The sequence below is a fragment of the Gavia stellata genome, chromosome 10, assembly GCF_030936135.1.
Source record: "Gavia stellata isolate bGavSte3 chromosome 10, bGavSte3.hap2, whole genome shotgun sequence".
Classification (NCBI taxonomy): domain Eukaryota; kingdom Metazoa; phylum Chordata; class Aves; order Gaviiformes; family Gaviidae; genus Gavia; species Gavia stellata.
Window position 1 is genome coordinate 8,854,848 of NC_082603.1, and position 22,065 is coordinate 8,876,912.

The following is a 22,065-nucleotide window of genomic DNA, read 5'->3' on the forward strand; positions in this document are numbered from 1 at the left end:
TGGTAAGCTCTGGTTTATACCTAATTTGTTCGTCTACCATTCTTTCCAAGAACTTTTGTTTTACTGGTATATAAATATTGAGTCTTGGAATGTCTCTTTCTCCATATAAGTGTGTGCTTACATGTGTGTTATGTATATATTTATGAAAAATTTATAATTCGTACATCTAGAACATAACCTCCTTCCTTCAAGTGCTCTCTGGTAAAGGGAGGGATTGCTCATGCAGCAGATCAGAAAATTTATAAAATACATAACATTTTTAGAGGAAGTTCTTCCATGCTATTTTGGAGCATCAGAGATAATCTCAGATTGAGCGATCTGAATAAGGGGTGAAAGGTTTTGGGGGAGGAGGCAGAGAGGAATGGAGATACTGGAGTTCTGAGTTCTCCCCGGGTGCAGGAGCAGCATGGGAAGGAGATACATTGGACTAGTGGAGGTACCTGTATATCGCAGTTGGGGTCATTACTATTGAATATGAGGAGACCCAGTCAAAGACCAACTGTGTAAGTTTTAGCTAAGAGAAGGCTGTACATGGCCTGGAAGAGAAGAAGGTGTTTAGACCTTGCAGCCTTGATAAATGTGAGTGAATGGATAGATGAAAAAAATACTTTGAGAAACATTGCTTCTTGACTACCAAAATAAGCTTAGAAGATTTGAAGATGGTCATGCATCTAGGCCTTAATAGATCAGAATTATGGCTCTTTGATCCCTCAAAACAGTATGGAAACTCACATTTATGTATGTAAAAGCTGATGGTGTTTGTACATTGGGGTGAGGAATAAATCAGTGATGCTGGGAAAAGCGTTTCACATCATGTTTTCGCAGCTGGTTTTACAATGTTCCTGTAAAGTAACCCAGTGTTGTCTCATGTACCACTGACTCTTTTTGTAATTTAGACCAAACACATTTCATTTAGTTCACAAGTGACCAATGCTACCTGATTTTTCTTTCCTTTGTCTCCTTTCCTCTAGCTGTTACAGCTTCTGGAGTCTGAAACCATGCAACTAGAAGCCTTTCTGGAGTGGAAGCAACTGGAACCAGTTTATTGGCAGTGGATGGTAATGAATCAAGCTAACTTCAAAGGGTGCAGCTTTCTTGACTCTAACAAATAGCTGACCACTTCCAGAGGCCCCTTCCCCAAAAAATAAATGCTGCAAGCCAACTGTTCAACAGCACTTGAGAAGAAGGGAAAAATGCCTTTGGTAAAGTATGGAGTGTTTTCTTAGTTCTCCTTCATCCCCCTGTTTTTTTGAGTAAGACTCACCCAGCTAAGCTGAGGAATTGCAGGGCAGAGTGGTACAATTTCATACAGTTAACACAAATGAAAATGTCTGATCTTCATCTCTTTTTAATGTTTTCTAAACATAGCAATCGTCCATTTTGTTAAAATTAAATGGCTTTTCAGAAGAGGGCGTCTAAGCTTTATTGCAGACTTGAGAACAACTAAATTTGCAAGCAGCTGATATTGAAAACAACTTCATTTTTCCCAGCCAAATAATGTGTTGAAATTGCTGATTTTCCCTTGAACTGTGTTGAATGATCATAAGAAAATCAATAAGCCTTTCTTCTGTGCATCTTACGATTTCTCAAGTGAGTGTAAACGGTACCATCCATCTCACTTCTCTCTACAACTTTTGCTCATTCACAGTCACTGAGAATAATTCTTTAGAGCACTGCATTTAGCTATATGACCTTACCAAATTTTGGGAATCGGTGAGCTGCCTGTTAATTGCCCATATGCCTTGTTCTACACTGAAGGCAAGGCACAGCAGTGTAAAATTACTTCACCTGTCTTGAAGAGTCCTTCCAATGCAGAGCTGTTCAAATTGCCATTAGTTATATAACGGGTTTTGCTTTACATGTCTACCATCTTATGGTTATTTGGAAAGCATCAACACTAGCATAAGCCTGGCTCCAAACAGGCAAAGTGTAACTGCAAGTGTTACGGCATTTCAGTGTATCCACCAAAACATTTGCCTCTGTCATGTTGAACAGCATGGGGAGTATTGTGAGTGTTAGTATGTGCGTGCTTCCTGGAGTTAAGTCTTAAATAAATACTTGCAAAAAAACGTGATCAGCACGTCTTTTTAAATTGTTCAACATGCTGGATAGCAAATTTGCCTTTTTCTTTTGTTTTGCTGATGATGGTTGTTGTTCCCGGATGCTGTAGGATGTATAGGAATGAGATGTGCTTTGAGGATTCAGTAGTGTTCTCTTTCCACTTAACCCGTGTTTTGTATTGCTGATCTGATGGATGGGATGATTCTTGCATAGCTACTGCCACATCTTCCTGATGGTTGTGGGCAGCAGCATGACAGAGCATGACATAACTACAGCAACTGGAGTGACTGCAGTGATGTTCCTTTAAAATTCTGTCATTTAATGAATTTCAAATGAAAAATTAAAAAACAAACAAACAAAAAAACCAAAAAACCAACAAAACCAGAAAAGCTTTGTTTTATTTCCATGCAGTTTGTTAGCCTCTCAGTGCCCAGAACATGTCTGTGTTGTCATGAGCTGGGCCTTTGGTCAGCATGATCTGCTGGCCTCAGTGCTGCTTTGTGCCAATTTGCAATGCTGATGCTTGCTGAGAAAGGAGGCTTTGTAGGGTGTCTTTTGCCATTCTTATCTATCTTACAATGTTTTTTCTGGTATGAGCCTAAAAACCTCTTGCTGTGAATTAAGCCAGAGTTTTTAACCCGCCTGCAGAGAAGAGAGGGAAAGAGGGGGGAAAAAAATATTCCCATCCTCTTTATAGCAATCTTTTATGTAAGTGAAGGCTGTTAGCTTGTCACTGCCTTCCCAGTCCCTATTGCTAGGCTAAACAAAATCGGTTCTCTTATTGTCTCCTTGTAGGCCATTCCTTCAAACTTCTGATGGTTGTTGCTGCTCTCATATGGGACTTTCCTTCCCATTTTTTCTGTGTTTAACTTCAGGTGCCTCACCCGTGTGTCAGTGTCACGGTCAGCTCTCTTCTATCGTGGAGACTTGTGTTTATACTTTCTAAAATGGTACTTGACTTTAACAGTATGGCATTGGTGACTTCTGGTTTTCTGACATCTCTTCCAGCAGTGTGGCTGCTCAGCCAGTAACTACACATTTGGTTTTTCCTTGCCTGTGTGTAGACCATGCTGCTCAACTGCTGAATTTCCTCTCACTGTTTTCAAATTACTTCTCCAATTTCTAAAGATAATTTTGAAGGCAAATTATGTCCTTAAAAGATATTATGACCTCTCCTATTTAATGTCGTTTTGATAATAGTATGGAAATAAAGATTTAATACTCTTTGAGTGAGGAGGCCTGGGTCCTTTAGTTATGCTTTGCTGCCCTGGCTTCGAAACTATGTGTTTCTACATAATCTGTACACCACGGTGTATAGATACATACATGCATTTCAAGGCCTCTGAATTAGTTATTTCAAATAACGGCTGCTATCTCCGAAGGCAGTTGCAGAATGAATTAGAGAACCAGCTAGGTGGTCATGGTCAAGCAGAGCTGACAGAGCTCCTGACCAGCCTGGAGCAGGGATCCCTTGGGGTTCTTCAACTTAGAGTTTTATAAGGGCACAAGTGATCCCGGGGGTGTTACAACTTACTGTGCCACATAGCAGATGGGGCTTTCCTGAGCAGTGTAAGCATGTATCTCCATCCTCATCATCGCTTTGTTACAAAAAGCCATAAAAGTGCATCCAACCTCAGAGTTTGAGAGGAAGGGGCCTATCTATAGAGCTTCTGGAGTACCGGTGATCTCTGTTACATGAGTGTTCCTTTATGCTTTAGTGCAGTGGAGACTAGCTGTCAGTATGCAGTGCTTTCTAAAATAAGCTAGGTTAGCAACATAAGTTTTCTGTTAACTTAGAAATATGTTATAGTGAACTGAGGAGGTTATCTCTTAAAATAACTCTGGAATTGTGGAGCAACTGTATACTGAAATGGCAGCAGTGAATTCCTAGTTATGAATTACCAGGAAGATGGGGACACACACACCATTTTAGCTCCTGCTGATAAGTAACTTTTATTGTTTTTCCTTTAGGAAACTGTGTTAGATAATATGGCTGAAGAGGGAAATATGTGCGAGGCCCAGGACGCTCATGTGGAGAAAAGCGGGCTGCCAAAGGCTACCTCGTGCTGCCCCTGGGCTCACAGTCTGACTGGGCAAATTGACAGATTATCCAGAGATCTAACGACTCTCCGTGACCAGCTGCATGAGCTTGTAACTCACCGAAAGGCTGTGTGGTGGGAGAAGGTAAGGCTTTGGGTGGCATTCTTGATCATTAATGACTTTCAAGATCCTATATTTTTCAGCTGTCTTGCTACAGCCCATCCTAAGGCAGCCTCCTTGTTGCTGCTCTCTGTCAACCTTGCTGCAGTCTTGATGTCAGATCTACAGTTACTTGTCTGTTTATGCCCACAGCATGCCAAGTGCTCTTTCAAACACAAAGTAGGTAGGTATCTGTCCTGGAGAGGCAGCATGCTGAAACAAAATAAGTGTTCTTTTGGAAGGGAAGGCATCAAAGGATAGGGCTTGCACAGGAGAGAAGAAAATCATGGCAGCCCCCAGAGGGGATAGAGGCAGCAGATTGAAAGCATCAGTAGTGGTTATAGTGGGAAAAATAAACATAGGTATTTGCAGGTAAAGGAGGGTGGGAGAGGCCAGAGCTTGTCATCTTTCACTGAGTTAGTAGTCTTTGAAATGTCTGATGGGGGAAGGAATGAGAAGGATTTGAAACCTGTGAAATGAGAGAAGGGACTAAGCACAAGATTTGGTGGAAGAACAGACTGGCTGTGGGAGGCTGGCTGCAGAGGAAAGCAGGTGATATGAATGAATTGTACGTGGTATTTGCTGACATAGGGATGGGGAGACACTGGGAAGCACCCGGAGAGGGCCGTGGGGCCTAAATAAAGGAGCTGTTAATGTAAATGTAGAAGGTCAATCTGAATATTAACATGCTGGCACAAGGAGAAGATATGATCAAGATGCAGGCATAAAAACTAGAATATTTTTTCAGGCATCAAGAGGAAAGAAGGATACCAGAGAATCTATGAAACCCATGGATGGAGAAAAAGGGAAAGAAACAGTTGGGGCAGATAGAGCAGTAACAAAAACACTATATCACTATTCTGTGTCTGTGTTAACTCAGGAGAGGGGTTTTCTGCTTTTTTTGTTTGGTTGGGTTGGGTTTTTTTAGATTGAAGTGTTGGTAGACAGGATTGTAGATCAGCTGACAAAATGAAAAGTGTCAGGTTGTCAGAGGTATTTGCCCAAGAGTTCAAAAGGGTCTGGCATGGAAAAAGTGTGTGGAGAGCTGATCACTCTCTCTTCCACTGTAAGGATAAGGAACTAGTTAGGACCAGGTGGATAGAGACAGGCACAAGGAGCTGCTGCTTCACACAGAGTATGGAACTTCTTCCCATGGGGCACTGTGGATATAAGCAGTGATTTGAAATCTGTTGGACACGTTGTTGGAAGAAGAAATCCATCAAAGATTATTAAATATACAGATACGAATGCTTATGAAGTTGTGGGAGTACAAATCGTTGCAGGCTGGGGGAATGTTTTGAGGAAGTATCTCCTTATACTTGCCTTTGTCTTATAGTCTTCTCTAGGCAGTTGCTACTGATCACTGTCAGTGATGGCATACTGGACTAGGCAGGTCTCTAGCTTCATCAGATTTCGTTGATTTTATGGCAAAACAGACATGACTGTTGCAGGATAACTCAGACCTTGAATTCTAAAAATAAAATTTCCAATGCGTAATTTGCAAAGCAAGACATGCTCTGACTCCTCTTATATATAACAATATATATGCTGTTAAATATCATAGAATCATAGAATCGTTTAGGTTGGAAAAGACCTTTAAGATCATGGAGTCCAACCGTTAACCTAACACTGCCAAGTCCACCATGCAACCATGTCCCTAAGCACCACATCTACATGTTTTTTAAATACCTCCAGGAATGGTGACTCAACCGCTTCCCTGGGCAGCCTGTTTCAACGCTCCACAACCCTTTCAGTGAAGAAATTTCTCCTAATATCCAATCTAAACCTCCCCAGCGCATCTTGAGGCTATTTGCTCTCTTCTTATCGCTTGTTGATTGGGAGAAGAGACCGACACCCACCTTGCTACAACCTCCTTTCAGGCGGTTGTAGAGAGCAATAAGGTCTCCCCTGAGCCTCCTTTTCTCCAGGCTAAACAACCCCAGCTCCCTCAGCCGCTCTGCATAAGACTTGTGCTCTAGACCTTTCACCAGCTTCGTTGCTCTTCTTTGGACGTGCTCCAGCACCTCAATGTCCTTCTTGTAGTGAGGGGCCCAAAACTGAACATGGTATTTGAGGTGCAACCTCACCAGTGCCGAGCACAGGGGTACAATCACTTCCCTACTCCTGCTGGCCACACAGTTTCTGATGCAAGCCATTGGCCTTCTTGGCCACCTGGGCACACTGCTGGCTCATACTCAGCTGTCTGTCAACCGACACCCCCGGGTCCTTTTCCACCAGGCAGCTTTCCAGCCACTCATCCCCAAGCCTGTGGTGTTGCATGGGGTTGTTGTGCTCCAAGTGCAGGACATGGCACTTGGCCTTGCTGAACCTCATACAATTGGCCTTGGCCCATCCATCCAGCCTGTCCAGATCCCTCTGCAGAGCCTTCCGACCCTCAAGCAGATCAATACTCCTGCCCAGCTTGGTGTTGTCTGCAAACTTATTGAGGGTGCACTCGATCCCCTCATCCAGATCATCGATAAAAATAATAAACAGAACTGGCCCCAATACTGAGCCCTGGGGAACACCACTTGTGAGCGGCCGCCAACTGGATTTAACTCCATTCACCCCAATCCTTTGGGCCCGGCCATCCAGCTGTTTTTTTACCCAGCGAAGAGTGCACCTATCCAAGCCATGAGCAGCCAGTTTCTCCAGGAGAATGCTGTGGGAAACGGTGTCAAAGGCTTTACTAAAGTCCAGGTAGACAACATCCACAGCCTTTCTCTCACCCACTAAGCAGGTCACTTTGTCACAGAAGGCAATCAGGTTAGTCAAGCAGGACCTGCCTTTTGTAAACCCATGCTGACTGGGCCTGATCGCCTGGTTGTCCTGTACATGCTGTGTGATGGCACTCAAGATGATCTGCTCCATAATCTTCCCCAGCACCCACGTCAGGCTGACAGGCCTGTAGTTCCTTGGATCCTCCTTCCAGCCCTTCTTGTAAGTGTTTTGAAGGGTGTCACATTTGCTAACCTCCAGTCCACTGGGACCTCCCCAGTTAGCCAGGACTGCTGGTAGATGATGGAAAGTGCCTTGGTGAGCACTTCCACCAGCTCCCTCAGTAGCCTTGGGTGGATCCCATCTGACCCCATAGACTTGTGTGAGTCTAAGTGGAGTAGCAAGTCACTAACCATTTCCCCTTGGATTGTGGGGGCTTCATTCTGCTTCCTGTCTTCCAGCTCAGGGGGCTAGGTACCCGGAGAACAACTGGTCTTACTATTAAAGACTGAGGCAAAGAAGGCATTAAGTACCTCAGCCTTTTCCTCATCCTTTGTCACTATGTTTCCCCCTGCATCCAATAAAGGATGGAGATTCTCCTTAGCCCTCCCTTTGTTGCTAATGTATTTATAGAAACATTTTTTTATTGTCTTTTACAGCAGTAGCCAGATTAAGTTCTAGTTGGGCTTTGGTCCTTCTAATTTTCTGCTTGCATAACCTCATGACATCCTTGTAGTCCTCCTGAGTGACCTTCCCTTTCTTCCAAAGGTCATAAACTCTCCTTTTTTTCCTGTTTTTTTGTGTTAACTATTATATAATAATCACACTGAAATTTTTTATGCCTAAATTTGGAAATGAAGTCCAGAAATATTGACCAATGAATTCTTCATTGTACTTTGAAATACTCAAATTGGATTTGAATGACGGTTGGTCAAGTTCCAGTGTTTGAGATTCAGTGAATGTCATATGAGTTTATGACTGGGAAGCAAATGGAGTGCATCTTAGTGTGTTGATAAAAGGATGGTTTATTACAAGTGCCTCCTCTTCTACATGCCCTGGAACAGAATTGTTTTGTAATGCTACACGACAGCATTTTTTGGAATGCTGGGGGGGTCAGATGACTCTCCATCAATCCTCTTTATATCAACCCTTCCTTTGAATAGTGTTGCTGCTTATGTGATGCTTTCTGCCTGTAGTCTGTCTTTTTTCCCCACAGTCAGGATGCTTGCTGAATGCAGGCTCCTCTATCAATTGTATGTTTCTGCCCCCTTCAGTCTTTTCCCTGGAGAAATGCGTTTATCAAATCTTTCCTTCTGTATTATTTTTTTAGTCAAACAAAGAGAAGATAGAGCGGTAGCTAAAGTGGTCATTATCTCTAACTTTCTATCTTGTGATACTGAGACATCTGGAAATTATCTTGGCTCTCACAAGCATGCCTGGCTGAGGGACAGTACAGTTTATTATAGCTCTTGTGCCCACTACCTTGTACTTCACAAAAAACGTGATAATCCACAGGGTAATTATGTCTGTTGTTACCAGTAGGCCTGATGTCTGTGCCAGGCAACTGAGTAGAAACTGTTCTGATGAAAAGAATTGAGGGCACATGATGAAACATGATACACTGGGGAAGACACAGCACAGTTTTTGCAGAGAGGAATCATGAATCTAAAATCTGTTGAAGCTATTTGAAGGGACCAGTGAGCATGTGGGCAAGGGAGGTTGGATTGACATTGTTTAGTTGCATTTACAAATGGCATTTGATAAATTACCTGAAAAGATTCTCAACAAAAATAAACTGCCCATGTGGCTATCTTTCCTCTTACCCTTGAGCAAACAGCAGAGCAGGAATCGGAGAGGAGGCAGCTGCGATTGGTTTACGGAGGTGGTCACCAGTGGAGCTGCACGGGCCCGTGCTGCTCAGCGTGTGTCTAACTGCTCTGGGAAAGGAGGTGGATAGCGAGGTGCCCAGGGTGAGATGGGACTGAATCCATTAGAGCACATGTGAAGGACAACAGCAAAGGATTGTTGAGGGCCCTTGTACTGAGTAGTGAAGAGGTAAAATGTCAGATAAAATTGGATGGAGATAAATCTAACAAAATGCATCTGAAGGGAGAATCGTAATTTTACATGTGTTTTTTCTGTCACGTGAATGAGCTCTTAGGGTTGTAACGATAGTTCCTTGGCAATGTCAGTGGTCAAAAATAGCAAACTGAATCTTAAGAATTTTTGGGAAAGCAGAAGAAAGCAACACTTAAAATATTCCTGGAATGCTGTGTGTACTTCTGGTCCTAGTCCTAACTCAAAAAAAAAAAGATGTAGTTGAGATGAAAATCACAGGGAGGGGAAGCAATGATGACCCAAGTTGTGAAAGTGTTTCTCTGCAAGGGGAATTTACCTAGGTTAGGGCTCCTTGCACTAGAAGAGGAGAGAATGAAGAGGGGTATTGCACTGGAGCAGGAGGAAACATTTTTTTTTGCTGTTCTTCTGATGCTCCTTGGTTCTCATGATGGGTGAACCTAGAGGGAATTACTGGACAAATTAATGAATAAAAAAATTGTTAAGCAAGAAATAGGAAAAAATATTCTCTGCTCAGGAAAGTTCTTCAGCTGCAAACTACTGGAGTTTAGGAAGTAGGATCTTCCAGTGAGGTATTGTTATATATGTATTTGTCTATTCCTAAACTTATTCCCTAGCTGTTTGCTATAGACGACTATTGGAGACAGTGCTGGGTTGGATGGAGCTTTGATATAACAAGGTACAGTTGTTCTTTCTTTTTACATCCAGTTTTAAGCATCATGTTTCAGGAGAGAAGTTGGGGTACTCCGGAAGAGAAAAATTAAAATCATCATAAGTCTGGGATGTACGGGCTTTATGTTAAAAAGGGAAAGGCTAAGGTGAGGTGTATGAGTCTTTGAATATGAAGAAGTTTTCTGTGGAGGAAAGCTTTTATTTTTTTTTTCCCATGTCCTCAGTGAATGGGACAAGAATGTGTGTAAATCGTAACACAGACATTCTAATTAGATTCTAAGAAAAAAAATTCCTAATGCCCAGGGCAAAGAAACATTGGAATAGGTTGCCTGGTGAGCTGTGAAGTCTCCATTCTTGGACCCTGCACAAACCAGGTTATGCAAATATCAGTCAGAGATGGCTGAAGAGGAGGTGAACCTGCTCTAAGGCTGTGGATTGGGCTTGAAAAGCTGTTGAAGTCTGTTTCACTCATGAAAATCTGTGATTTATTTATTTATTTATTTAAAATGATGTCGAGGTATTTCAGGTGTGTTAAAGTCATTGCTATGCCACGATGTCTGCTTTGTACCACTAAACACAACTGCTTATTATTCAGGATGTGATTTCAGGGGCAACGTGTCTATTAGTTGCAAGTTTGATCACTTGCGCACTGTGATTCTGGTATTTAAAACTATTGATCTTAGATCTTTCAAAATTAAAGAACTTATTTTCCTCATTTTCTTTTGTTTGTTTCTGCCTGCCCCCAGTTCTTTCTTTGGTTATGTGCTTGGAATGACACTGAAACCATTTCCTTTTTCAGGGACATTCACTAGAAGATACCTGAATGTTGCCATGGGATTTATATGATTTGTGAAACCCTGATTAATATGACATTTTAACTGATATCCACCTCTAGGCAGCAGTGTGTTCAGTATCTTGGAGGAGAAGAGGCATATGACAGAGGTGTGATCTGAATACGGGGCTTTCTTACTGTTAGCTTTGTTCTTTACCATGTAGTACCCAGCAAATAATTGTCGCTTCTTTGGTGACATTTTGGGGATTTGTAAATGATGAAAAAGTTGAGTGAAATGGTTAAGCTTTAAAAATGTTTCTTCTCTTGGAAACAAACTTAACTGTAAAAGATGAAAACTGCTAATTCCAGAAGAGAACTTGTTTGTCTGGTTGGTTTTTTTTGTTTCTGAATATTGCATGTTACCTACTCCTCTATTTGAGGGGGGATTTGATTTCAGGCTGTTTTAAACATTTGGCATCCACCAGCTGGAATGCAGAGTATTTGGACTCCAAATGATGATCGTTTCCGTTTTAATCACATAAATGCTCAAACCATACTGACCTTTTGTTGAAACTTGGGATATTGTATCTTGGGATCCTCTGTGTTCACTAGCGTTTAAAAGCAAGCCAGACTCCTTTGAGGTAGCAATATGATGGGATGGAGCTTGCTCGTGCATACGCCTCTGAAGCATGGCCCAGAAAGACTTAGAGCCATTAGTCTGAGCTTGAACATGCTCCCTCCGCATTGGAGTCCTCTCCAGAAATACTGGTGGCTGTGCTTGCATGCTTGGCTCACATTGTGCCTGAGTACCAAGAGCTGAGACTTAAGAGGTTCTAATCCCTGGCCCATATCAGACTTCCTTAATGACAGTGGAAGAGCACACTGAAACCTGCATTTTGTCTTTGTTTCTGTATTTTTCTCCTGATCGGTCACCTCCTCTTCCATTCAGTAACTGCCAGCTTCCCCAAACTGTTGCACCCGCAGCCTTGATAGGGGTGGGAGAATGCAGGGCTGCCCATTTCGGAAGAGATGCCCTTTGGATTCATAGTGTGTTGGAGAGGGGCTGTATGGGAGAGGGATGTTTTGTTTTCTCTCGCTGGGGAGAGGGGAGGTGCAGGGGTGGTCAGTGGTGGTGGCAGGAATGACCTGAGACACTCCCTCAAGTGGGGATGGCGGGGGCTGAAACGCAGAGAGGCTTTGCCTCCATCCCAAGAGTCCTCTGATTCACTCAAGCTTTTTGCCACCGCCAGCTCATCACAGCACACTGCTGGAGACCTTGTAGAGTCTAATAAAAGGATGGGTTTTTTTTCCAAGGATCTTACATTTATGAAAGACTGCATGGTTTTTGATGCACTTTGATTTAAGGCTTCACTATTTGAAGTAGGGAAGCAGCTCCAGAGGCTGATGCTGAAACATAGTCCTACATCGTTCTGGTTTTGGTGGGGTTCTTCTGTTTTACTTACTGAGATTGAGTTGAATTTTATCTACTCAAAGAAGTGTACTTCCAAAGTTTTTCTGTAAGCCTCATCATGAATTGGAGGGGGGGATGAGGAGCTGTGGGTACCCTAGTAGTCACTGCCAGTGCTTGGTGGCTGTGCTGTGTGTGCGGCTAACCTGCATGAAAATAAAGGCACATGCATTGTATGTGTGTGGATGAGGGAAATAAAGTCTCATTATTTTCTCCCCTGTGTGAATGGTGAGGGGCAACAGTGGGGATCGGACTGGCTCCAGGTGTGCTGTGTTCCCTCCTCCACTGGTGCGGGGCCAGGTTGTGTTTCTGCTGCCTTCAACCCAGGGCTTGTGGCAAAGGGGCGGCTGAGCTCTTGCTGGAGGATTCTCTGAAGGCTTGTCAAAAGCTCTTTTTTTTAAAGCAAACTGTTCACATTTCATCTTTGCTGTTTCTGCTGTTTATTCTAGTTCTCTGAGCTTTCTGCTAATATGAAGATGTTAGCATAGCGAGTAGTTAATTACCCGGGCTGTCTGGGGTGCAGGAAGTGGAGGAGTGGTAGGGAACGGTTCAGTGCCGTTGTATTTCCTCAGTCAGCACATTCCCTTCCCCTGCCCCTTCCCTGGTCCCAGAGCGTTTCTGTGTTCCACTTTGTGTTTGCAAACCTCCATCTGGAGCACCGAGCAGCTGTCAGTGGAGCTTTTCATGCAAAAAGAAATTGAAGAACTAGCAAGGCCACAAGAGCAGCTTTTGGAAACGCATGGTTGGCTGGGCCCAGATGCCTGGCTAGGGGGAGAAAACCCAGAGAGATCAACAGAAACATCCATCAAAGGGAGCAGTGGAGGACATGGACAGGAGGATGGCAAGAAGGGACAAGGCTAATGGCTTTTATGTGTAGTTCTTACTTGGTTAAATGTAGGATTACATTTGTTGCTGATGGAATTGCCATGGTATTAGCAGATTTAGGTTATTAGGAAGCATGGATCTGCTGTAAACACTAAGAAGTAAGATCCTAATGTTTGTATTCACTTTTTGCTCGTATATTTTCTTGCCTTGGTTTATTTGTCACTCATCCATATTCCTAGCAGAAGATCTGAGGCTGCTTGCTTCTGGTAAGTGCCTGTGGAGACTGTGGTGGAGATCCAAGTGATTGTTCCTGGAGGGCAGCGTGCTCTCTCTTGTGTTGGAAGGAGGAAAGAAGCCATCTCTGTGCATCGGTTCTCCTCTTAACAGCAGGATCTAACATTTGCGTTGGACCTGAAGCCTCTAGTTAGCCTGGTTTAAGGCTGGCATGCATGTGGAAAGTTACTGCAGATAAGCAGAGCTGGAAGGTTTTTGAAAGAACCTTGCTCGCTTCTGAGAATTCTGTACAGGTTGGTCAGACTTGAATAGTCAATGTTAAGCTTGCAGCATACAAAGAGATGAAAACGATAAGTATTCTTCGTTTGCAGATATAACTTGCTGTGCAGATTGCTGAATGAGTGCTGAACTATGTGAGAGACAGAGAGACTCTATGTACTGGTTGCTAAATCAGCAAACCAATTTCAAACGCACACAAAAACTGTAACTGAAAATAAATTACCCAGCCTGACATTTTTCATGGGGCTTATATATTCTAAAAGACTAGCTCCTTAGGGAAGAGAGAAACATTAAAAACTTGAGTGCTGTCTCCTGTTTTGTGTGCAGAACTCTGGGGTTTGAAGTAAGCGTGGGTGAAAGTTTTTCTTGCTTCCCAAAAATGCTGTTTTCCCTTCCTTTGCCAAAATGCAGAATGTTTGCTCAGGTGACAGGATCAGTTAAAGTATAATCGATAACCAGTGTTAATATTTTACTCACATTATTTGCCAAGATGTTGGATACCAACCAAGGCAATGAAACATGTAGTAAATGCAGCTGAAGAATTATACTCCAATAAATTTGAGATGAGCTTTATTTAACAATAAACTGTAAAAAAACCCATTCCAATGAGAGAACGTGTTTTGTAGCCACTGTAAATGTTTTAGTGCATTTTTAAGAAATAAGTGTAGTACTTAACGTTCTCACAGTTAAAACACAATAAAACATAGATGAAAACTAGGAATGCCTGTAGGGCTCAGATGCGCAAGGTGTATAAAATCGCAGGTCCCAGCACCACCTTTATCTTTTGCATGTGAAAAGCTTGAAGGCTGATGGGTGGGATTTGAGGTACCTGAGACCACAAGGTTGCTGGATTTCAAGACTCTGCTGCAAGTGGTGAGCCACTGCAACGAATGTCCTCCACAAGGGCAGTATCTTGGTGTCATAGCTAATTCTGGCTGACAGAGGCCGTATTAAACACCATAGTCAGTGGCTGTATTTTAGAGCAGCTCTACCTGAAACATTATTAATGTGTTTTACTGAACCTTTCAGAGTGGGTTTTTGCGACAGTAACTTCCAGGGGGTATCTGGCTTGCTTTACAGCTCTGGGCAGCCTGTCAGGATGGGTTCCTCCTCCGCCAGCCACAGTTGCAAGCGTTGTGTACTTTGCATTATTGCTTGGTTTTTAGGTGAGTTGATAGAGGTGCTTTTAGAAGGTCTGTTCCCATTCATGCATTCAAACCTTAACTTTACGTTTCCTTTTTTCTTAAAACTTTGGCCTTGTTCTCTTATCCATCTGCCCTGAAATTGGAGGTACTTGATCATAAGAGAAAAAAGTATCCAACTCATTTCTGTGTCTCTGTCCCTTGTGCTTGTAGAACAGCTGACGTAAAAGTAAATCTGTAATTTAATATTGTCACATCTCTTCTTCCCAGCCAGATATGCATCTAAATACAGCTTTAGTACACTTCTGAGCTTAGAAGTCACTACTTTTAACTCTTCATCTTACTGACTCTCTCAAAACCCTGAGAGCTGTTTGATTTTTTTCCCCGTGCAGGCTAGCTGTAGGACCTGGCCTTTGACTGCTGCAAGAGTCACGACGGCCATTTAAGCACCTTCACATCGACCTACAGCAGCTACTCGCCATCGGAACTGTGATCTAGTAAGAGAAACTGCTGAATGCATTTTAAGAGTAGTGGCTTTAGAAAACATCTGCTTTTTCACTGAAACTCTGAAAATGTTTTATGTAGACAAATCTCCACCTGGGAGTTAAAGTTCATTTGCCTCATGCCATAGTTTTAGGCATAGGCTGGGTTGCTGGAGTGAGCTTTGCTGCGCTGGGTGCACTGCTCCTGCCTCCCCCAAAAGCACAGAGAAGAGCTGCAGGGCTGGGTGCTGGTGGAGGTCCTGCAGCAGTCATGCAAAGCCCCTGGAGGGGACAAGGGAGTAGTTTCTAACTGAAAACCAAACAGGTTTGGGGGTGAAGAAACTCCATAGAAGTGGGTTTTGGGGGTTTTTGTGGGTTTTTTTAATGTGATTTTTGCATAAGAAAGACCCTTTTCTGAAAATTTTTATGACTAGGTGGTAATACCTTCCTCTCGTCTGTGTATTTTAGGAGTGGTTTGTATAAACATCCCTGTTTTGGCTGCAAATACAGGGACTACATTGCTTGAATTTGTTTCACATCCTGTTCTCCCGAAGGAGGAGAACATAGAGAAGTGCAAGTCACAAGCAGCACTTGTTTCTAAAGTGGCTACTTTCATGTTGCGCAGTGATAAAGCTTTGCTTAAAACAAAGTGGGGCCTTCCAAGCCTCTGCAAGTCACTTAGATCTGAGATGATATCTCGTATCATCAGTGTTTGTCTCTGCTGCCCAAGATAAAAGTTGGGAAGAACAAATTGAAAAATAAGTGAGTAATTTATTATACGAAGCAATACTTGTCTGTTGCCATCCTTTGTAATTTGTAGTTGTCAGGGTCTTTTTCAAAGTAGCACTGCAGCCTTTTTGCAAGCGTCTAAATTACTTACACTGACAAACTCTGGCTTTCATATCATATATTTTCAGTATGTGCCTATTACTACATTAATTTGTGTGATCTTCTGATTGAATTCAAGGATTTTGAAAAGTCTAGAGATAAAACTATAGTTAAAAAGAAATGCATTTATAAAAGGCTGGGCTGTTAGAATGGAATTTTTTTTATTACTGTAAAATGCTGAAGATTTATAATTTGGAGAAGGAAATAGGTGTTTATCTCTTATTCCCTGTAGTGCGTATTCAGAATTGTGTGGCATATGGGACTTTCACAAGTCTGAACTGTGTCTCCTTGTAGTTGATAGTAAAGAATCTGCAAGTTTGATGCTCCTGCCTGGAGCTGTCCCACCTTCCTGAGAGCAACTGGACCGTACCGGGTGGTGGGCTTGCCTATCTTCTCGGCAAGTAGCTGAAGAGGTTTAGATGAGCTCCTGGCTCCAGAGCACAGTGATTCTGGCCATCTTGTTGTATGCTCTTGCTGATGCTTCATGTCTGCTTTTTTTGTGCGGGCATCGGTGACATCCTCTTTAGCTGAACAGAGGTGATGCAGAAATTGCTGATTTCTTTGAAGACCATTTATTATTTTAAGATTTGTTCCTGGCTGGTTCTGCCCACAGAGTTGCTGCAATAGAATAATCACATTACATTTTTTGACTCCCATCTATTTTTTTTTTTCCTTTGAGTTCAGCTGTTCTCCTGAAAATTTAACCACTGGAAAAGCAAATTACTTATGCCAAAAACTCAGGAACAGAGAGTTCAGAAAATATCCATACAACAGGAAACTTCTTTGTAGCTTTGTGGAAGAGGGTTGTACATCATGAGGCTTTCAGCATAGCTACCTTCGTTCTGGGCTGTTTGCCTCAGGTATGTCCTTTTAGCAATCCAACCCAAAGGCTGTCCTTGAAGCAACTGCTTCTGTGCATCTCTTCAAGGGTAGGATCCGGTGCAGCTCTGTTGCAGTAGGAGAGCTGGGTGAAGCCCTTACAAGTCTGCTCACATAGGTTCACTGCACAACAGTCACAGAGTTCAGTTGCATTTAGGCCTAAGAAGATTAATTTCGCTTTTGCTTTGCCTGTGTGATAGATATTTGTAGGCTCAGCAAACAGGCGATGCTTTTATTGGTCGTGTGCTTTTGTGTTTCGTATTGATATTTGGAGGTATACTTTGTGTTTTTCTGGTAAAGACCCTGAAAAATCTTAATGTTTTTTTCCTGTTGTCTTAATCCTATGCCCTTTTCCTTTATCTTAAGCTAAACTGAATTTTCTGACCCCTATCAATGTGGTACTTAGATACATGAGTCTAAATACAGACCCATTTGATTACCTTAAAAAAAAAAAAAAGGAAAAAAAAACCCCAAAACAAACCAAACCGGCAAAATGTTACCCATTCAGACAAGATCAGGTCACTCCTTTTTATGTAATTACCTCATTCAAATGCTTTAATTAACTTCTAAGTTTCCATTACTGTGCTTCCTCACCATCTAAAACCTTTCCATGGGTGTTGTTCTGAAGGCTTATGAAGTGCTTTGCAGTATTCAGTGTATAATAAAAGGAAGCACAGAGCAGCAGTGCCTTGCCAGACCATAGTAGCTGTCCTCATCGGATGCAGCTATGTGTGTTCCTGGTATTAAAACTATATTTTTAGTTTCTTCTCAGAGGACTCCTCCCCCAGTTAAAAGATGGCCTTCTATTCCTAGATGAAATAGGTAAGTTGGCTCTCTGTGGCTTCCCTGTCAATTTGTTTTGGAATGACAATAGGTGCGCCTAGGAGGTAGCCTTTGCATAATGAATGTCTTGCTTAAAATGCATAAGATGGAGATGCATACATTCCTCTTTAATTGCAGGAAATTGCAAATCCGGGCAAAATTTGGAATGCAGCTGCTTGTATAATTACATCTTCTGTCAGTTGCTATAGCTCAGCTTTACAACCCTTCTAAAATGTCTTCGTCGTTTATGGTACAAATAATGCCCCCATTAATATTACTTTGTAGTCATCCCTTTCATTTATTCGCCACCAATTCCAAAGGCCCAAGATTTTTCCGTCTTGCTGAACTAATAATGAATGTTAGAAATTAGTTATTATATTAAGGTGAAGTTTTGCTCCAGCTGTTATAATTATTGTTAAGCCAAAAGAAATTATTTGAGTTTCTTACTGTTACTGGGGTTCAGGTTTATTAGGAAATACTCATTGCTGTACCTCAAACCAGTTTGATCTGCCTATAGCATCAGGTTTTGGGTATGTGCAAACCTTTCCATTTCACGGCCTTATGAAATAGAAGGTAATGGTAATGGGTCATGGAAAAGTTGTTAGGTTATTGGCAACTAAGTGTTGCTATCTGCTACTGGTCATTAAATGACGGATAAGATATAGATCACAATTCAGAGCTTAATGAAATGTGTTGGCCCCACTTACACCACCATCACAACTGGAAAATGGTTGAAAGGTTGGAAAGGATTAAAGGAGGGGTAGTAAAGGAATTATTTGGTCTGTCTTTGTGAGAGGTGAGAAAAGTGTTATTTAACCAAGGCAAAGTTATATCTGGATCATGTTTCTGCAAGTTCTTAGACAGAAGTGGAGTTTTGAGGGTATGAGACTTTAGATGAAAGATGGTGTAAGATGAACCAGTGGTTAAAGCGGAATGCACTGAAAAGGGGCATATGTTTAACGATAAATGTATTTCACTGCTGAGATAACCCAGTGATAGGGTAGTTTCTTTATCTGCTGGAGCCTGTGTTTAAAAAAACAAAAGTATATGTTTCTAGAAGAGCTCCTGTAGCTTTCCAAAATGTAGTAGAATGTTGCAGAAATTACTAGGTGAGATACTGTAACCTGTGCTTTGTGGTAGGTTAGACTAATCAAACAGTTTATTATGACTTTAAATCCATAAATGCATGAGCATTGATATTAAACGGGCTATTTCAGAAGAACATCAAGTCTCTTTGTGTACTATCAAGGATCTCACAAGAAGAAAGAGACCTCATTTAGGCAGGACAGTGTGGGAAGTGTTCAGCTATTAAAATAGAAAATGACGGTTGCCAGTGTTTTTAACTGGTTACTCCTCAGTCTGTAGAACTTGCTGCAGAAAATTAAAAACCTTGAAAGCTTACAGCAATGAAGCTTGATTCAATGAGACAAGTTTTATAGAGCTGCAGTACTAACTCTGTAACTTTCTTAGAGGTTTGAAATTACATTTGGGCAAGTTACTATAAGACATGAATTTGAAATTAGCGTAAGGGGTTTTTTTAATAGTAAAACACCTGCTTACTCCGTGTTGTAGTGCTTCCAGAACAGCTGATTGCAGATACTGCTTTTGCTTTAACTCGTGGGTTTTTTTGGTATAAGCAGCAAATGCATTTAGATGTTTTTCTGAAGGTTGGGGATCTGATTTTCTTGGAAGTCACTGTTGAGTAAATGTTTGAACTTCATAGGCTCTGCAGGGTCCTGTCCCCCCCTGTTCTGTAATTTTTCCCAGAAGTAAGAGCTTCAGCATTTGCTTTTCCATCGCTTATGCATTCACAGCATCCCTTGAAATGGTGCCTTTCTCTGCTTCTCTGAGGCTGAATGGATCACTGTCTATAGCTGAGGAAGAAAAGCATTTGTCATACACTTAACCATGATTGTTAAAAAAAAAAAAAGCAAACACTTTTGTTAGAAGAAACTGCCTCCTAGCCAAATTATTATTTGTTTATCGTTAAAGAAGTGTAAAGCCCTCACCCTACTTATGCATGGAAAAAGGTTTTATTTTTATGCCTTTGGGGACACACAAGCACACAGAACACTTGGGTTATTCATAACTGTTCTGTTCTGTGCAGAAAACAGTGACAAACATGGAGAGCAGCAGTGTTGGCTTGTTCAGTTCTTGCTAGCTCTAATAATATTTGAGACGAACTCTGCTTGGGCATCTTTTCACAGACAGACCGTAGTGCATGTTTTTCAGCACTGCTCTCTGTGCAGCAAGGTGCAGAATGTGTATTGTATAGCCAGGAATTTCTTGTATAGGAGCAGAGAGATGTTGTGGGTGGGAATTGTGGCATCCCTGTGACTATTTTTATTGTATTCCACTTTTATTTAATACTTAGAGATATTTCTGCCGTGCTTATAGTGGACTCTGTTCTTCCCCCTTCTACGTTACTGACACCTTTGCTTATTTCCTTTTGCTCTCTTTCCTTTTATACTTGGTGCTGTTTTTTTCGGTGCTGACAAGGAGAGCTTTCTTAAAAGCAGTCTGCAAATCCTCTATTCTGTTTTCTGTCTCCCAGATAGACTGTCCACTGGGATTGCAGTTCTGCAAGGTTTTTCTTGGGGGGTGGTGGTGGTGGAATAAACCCTAGATATAAACTTTAAGACAGCAAAAGGTGTAAATAATCATAACTTATGAAGTGGTATTCAGGCTTGTACTGATTAAAGACAAGTGTTTGCAAGGTTCAGCCCCTGGACTGATCTCGATTCCAGTCTGGAAACTGAAAACTCCTAAACTAGCCTGAATTTGCCACGCCTGGTTTCCAGTGCTCAGCTGTCAGGATTCCTGCACGGCATCCATGCAGGCAGTCTCTGAGCAATGCTAATAGCTCTGTGCTTATTCCACTTTCATTTTTTACTTATAGATCTTTATGTATAATTGATGCTTGTCTGTTGAATGAGAGTCTGCTCAGTATACATGGAGACTGAGAGCTCTGGGCAGCTCCTTTAACCTGGGGAATGCCTCTTAGTGCCCGTGCTTGGGATATTGCGATGTGCTGGGGAGCCGTTCGGAGCCAGGCAGGTGAGTGCACTGGCTGGCCTGGCAGGTCTTTTGTGTTTCTGCAATCTGGCCCCTCATTAATCATATATTTCCAAGTGTGTAATATTTCACTTCACCCCTTTCAACTCCCCAGGTATGGGGGGCCATCTTAGACGTGATGGTTTTAAAATAAAGCTCAGAAATTAGCTTCCTTTTAGGAATAAAAAATTCTGCAAGTCAAATGCTGTTTGGTGTTTTCAGAGGAACTAGATGAGTTCATGAAAGGTGTTGGGTGATTATGCGCCGATAGCAAAGGCAGTGTGACTTGGTGGCTTGGATATTGCATCATTTATATTTCCTAATTTCCTTTCACTCCCCAACCCAAAAAGACAAGACCTGAGATTTTTCTGTTTGTTCTTTGTGGCTCGGAGCACAAAGGAGCAGGCTGCGCTGTGTTTTCCAGCAAAGGCAGGCATCATGTTTCATAGTATCTGTACAGAATGGCAAGAATAATTTGTATTTCATGCTGTATGCATATGGGGTCTTCTCCCTATTCATAAGAGAAAAACGAGAGAATGAGTGGACGTATAGGACTAGAGGCAGAAAATGTGCCATTTCTAGGCTTGTGCAGTTTGTTTTTCTGAACAATACCATTATTATAGCCATTTCTGCAAAACTTCTAGAATAATATGAAGAGATTGTGATTTAAAAATAATGACATGATTCTGGTCTTTATCATCCACTTCAAAAGGAGTTCCAACAATTTGATTTTCTGCTCCTTCCTCAAAGCTGGCAACAACACGATCGTAAAATGGAAAGGCTCCTATGTCTCCCCCCACTCTCTTCCTCGAAATAGGTGTTTGGACCTTTCATTGCTGCTGCATTTTAAACTTCATTTCTAGATAGTGGCTTCCTTCAAGTATGTAACTGAGAGGCAGAGCATTCATTTGCTTTCTGAGGCTTTATGTTTGCCATGTGAAGTTTTAACAAGCTGAAATGTTGACTTCCAGCATTTGGAAGATTGTCACTTTTGTTAGGTTATCACTGGAAATGATTTAAATAACGTGATGTGGTTATCTAGATCTCTCAGCATCTCTTTGGGATATCTTGCATGTTGGTAAAATTCTCTCCAAATAAGTTCACATCCAGCTTGCTTCTTAGCAGAAAAAGAACCATTTTGTGCATAATTTTTACTGCACTTTTCATTAGTGAGCTCTTAAAACTCTGAGACAGATCAGCCTCTCAGGGATGTTTCTGAGCACGTGGAATGAGACACACAGCTCTGGGAAGCTCATTACCAGCAAGGTGCAGGCATATGTGAGGGAGCTGAGGAAACCACAGCAGTAATTGTGAAGGGCTGGAAGGTCTCCTCTTTGAGGAGAGATCAAGTGAGTTAAATGTGTAGGTCATCTAAGCGGTTGATAGAAGTAGGCCTCCACAAGATGGGCAACTGAAAGACTGGGACTGTCCACATGGCAAATTAGCACATTTCCGGAGGAGGTGAATCTGGGTGTTACTGTTCTGGCCTCAAAA

At 42.0% G+C, this 22,065-nt stretch overlaps 1 protein-coding gene across 1 annotated transcript in view; it reads left to right on the forward strand.

Annotated features, from left to right (window-relative positions):
- The window catches only part of TEDC1 (tubulin epsilon and delta complex 1), a 76,928-nt gene that overhangs the window by 49,117 nt on the left and 5,746 nt on the right, over positions 1–22,065 (forward strand). The window contains exons 6-7 of the mRNA XM_059822160.1: positions 972–1,058; positions 4,033–4,245. Coding sequence (XP_059678143.1) covers positions 972–1,058; positions 4,033–4,245 — 300 coding nt within the window. The remainder of the gene's footprint in view (positions 1–971; positions 1,059–4,032; positions 4,246–22,065) is intronic.